The 2,187-nt window shown below is 48.0% G+C and overlaps 1 protein-coding gene across 1 annotated transcript in view; it reads left to right on the top strand.

Annotated features, from left to right (window-relative positions):
• Positions 1–34: 34 nt before the first annotated feature.
• Positions 35–2,187, top strand: part of LOC104521924 (N-acetyltransferase ESCO2-like) — a gene marked incomplete at both ends in the record, with an annotated part of 4,407 nt that continues 2,254 nt past the window's right edge. Inside the window, one exon of the mRNA XM_010164064.2 lies at positions 35–1,057. Within this exon, the coding sequence (XP_010162366.2) occupies positions 35–1,057 (1,023 nt within the window). The remainder of the gene's footprint in view (positions 1,058–2,187) is intronic.

Below are 2,187 nucleotides of genomic sequence, written 5' to 3'. Positions count from 1 at the left end.
TTTTTGTGATTCTTTTTACAGTTCATCTTTAACCTTTGAGACTCCAGTGAAAAAAATGATGATGGGCTTCACTGAAGCTCTGCCTGTGCTCCAAAAATCAAGAAATAATCACTTTGCTCCCCAAATAAAATGGTCCTCGAGCTCCAGTGATGAGATGAGGGAAGATGAGGCTGTTCCAGTCAAACCAGTGCTGTCCAGGAGGTTGGATATTTCCCCTCTTCACGCAGCCAGTGTTCCCACAGCCACGCAGACAGAGTCCTCCAGGAGATCATCCCCCAAACCTGCTGCTCCTTACACACCCCTGGTGCCTGTGGTGTCATTTTATAGCAAGGAGAAGCGATACCTCACCCCTCTGGAGAGGAAAGAACTGAACCAGAACCACCCTTTGGGTGAGAGGAACAGGGGTGACCATCACCCAACTACCAGCAGGACTGAGAAAACAAACAGCAGCTTGAGCAGGAACACCAGTTCAAAGCCAACCAAGCACACAACCAACTCCAAACATCCTCAAAATCATCCTCAAAGTAAAAAAAACACCCCCAAAATAATGAAGAAAGCCAAGGGAGAGATCCCAGCAGGAAAACCCAACGTGGAGAAAGAGAATGTCAGTTACCTAATTAAAAAGAAGATGGATTCACCCTTCAGAGTCTTGAGCATGACAGTTAAACCAGCCTTGAAACTCCAGCTGGGAGCAGCTTTTTTTTCTGCCAGGAAGAAATCCCACTCTAAAAAACCACTTGTAGACACTAAATCTCTCCAGATTCTCCCTAAATCTCTGCAAGAAAACCATCAACCCCAACCACTGACATCTGCAAAGTCCGATTCAACCAAGAGAAACAAAACTCCTGAGGCAGGAGGTGTGTTGGGAAGAGTTTCTGCACCTCAGAAGGAGAAGGAGGAAGATGGAGGGGAGAGGGAGAACTTGACAAGCTGTGTAAATCAAGAGAGAGATTCGACCTGTGGAGGAGAAACATCTCCACAGAGAAGTGGAAGCACCTCAGATCCATCTCATACTTCCAACTCTGCAGCTGCAGGAGATGCTGATGTAGAGAACATGGTAGGTAAAGATGTCACCAGGACCTCTGGAGGTGTTCAGGTGACACAGCCAGAGCTTGCTGAGCAAGCTGGTGTTAACACACACCCCAGTTATTCAGATGTGGGGGGGTTATTTAGAAATAGGAGTGGATTTTGCCTAGGAAAGCTTGCACAGATCTATTCCTGCCTCATGAAGGCTTGAAACTATGGTCAACGTTCAGAAGGTTCTTGTCAGTGTCCCCATCTGTCCCCAGCAGGGAAATATTCCATTTATGATGGCTGGAAGGAAAGTTTTCTGCACCATGATTTTCCAAAAGACAATCTGTATTATTTTTGTGTGTGATAAAAGGCAAAGAGTGAGTTGAAAGAGGCTGAGAGAGTTGGGGCTGTTCAGCCTGAAGAAGAGAAGGCTCCAGGGAGACCTTCTAGTGGCCTCCCAGTACCTGAAGGGGCTCCAGGAAGGCTGGGGAGGGACTTTGGCCAAGGGCAGGGAGTGAGAGAACAAGGGGTGATGGCTGGAAAGTGTCAGAGGGGAGATGGAGCTGAGATGTGAGGAAGAAATTGTTTGGTGTGAGGGTGGTGAGCCAGTGTCCCAGGTTGGGCAGAGAAGCTGTGGCTGCTCCTCCCTGGAAGTGTTTGTGGCCAGGTTGGATGAGGCTTTGAGCATCCTGGTCTAGTGGAAGGTGTCCCTGCTGCTGGCAGGGGGGTTGGGACTGGATGAGTTTAAGGTCCCTTCCAACCCAAACCACTCTGGGATTCTCTGAAAGCTGAAAAATAACTTTTTAAATCTTTTTTTCCCCCCTTCCCTTGTGTTTTATTAAATGTAACAAATGCCAAGTCTGAGCTCACTGAGTTTTGTGCAAAGTCATGACCTGGATCCTGAGCCTTCTCCCTCAATAACTCCACCAAACACAACCTGCTCCAAGCTGGTGGAAGGAGACACTTCTCAGAAGTTCTTCTCCTGTGCTCCTCAGAGCCCATTTTGTTTCCCCCCAGCCACACCCTTCTCAGCCAGTGCAGAAATTACACCAAGAAGGCAAAATTGTTTCTCAAAGTCTCTTTATTTGGAGATTTCTCCTGGGTCCCAGGTCGTTCTTTGCTGGTACAGCCTGTGCTGTAAATCCAGCAGCTCTGGGAGGTTTTGGGTTGGGA

Source organism: Antrostomus carolinensis, unplaced genomic scaffold (genome assembly GCF_000700745.2).
Source record: "Antrostomus carolinensis isolate BGI_N321 unplaced genomic scaffold, ASM70074v2 scaffold15643, whole genome shotgun sequence".
NCBI classification, from domain to species: Eukaryota; Metazoa; Chordata; class Aves; order Caprimulgiformes; family Caprimulgidae; genus Antrostomus; species Antrostomus carolinensis.
The sequence above is the reverse complement of the archived record's forward strand: the minus strand, read 5'-3'. Positions and strand labels throughout refer to the sequence as shown.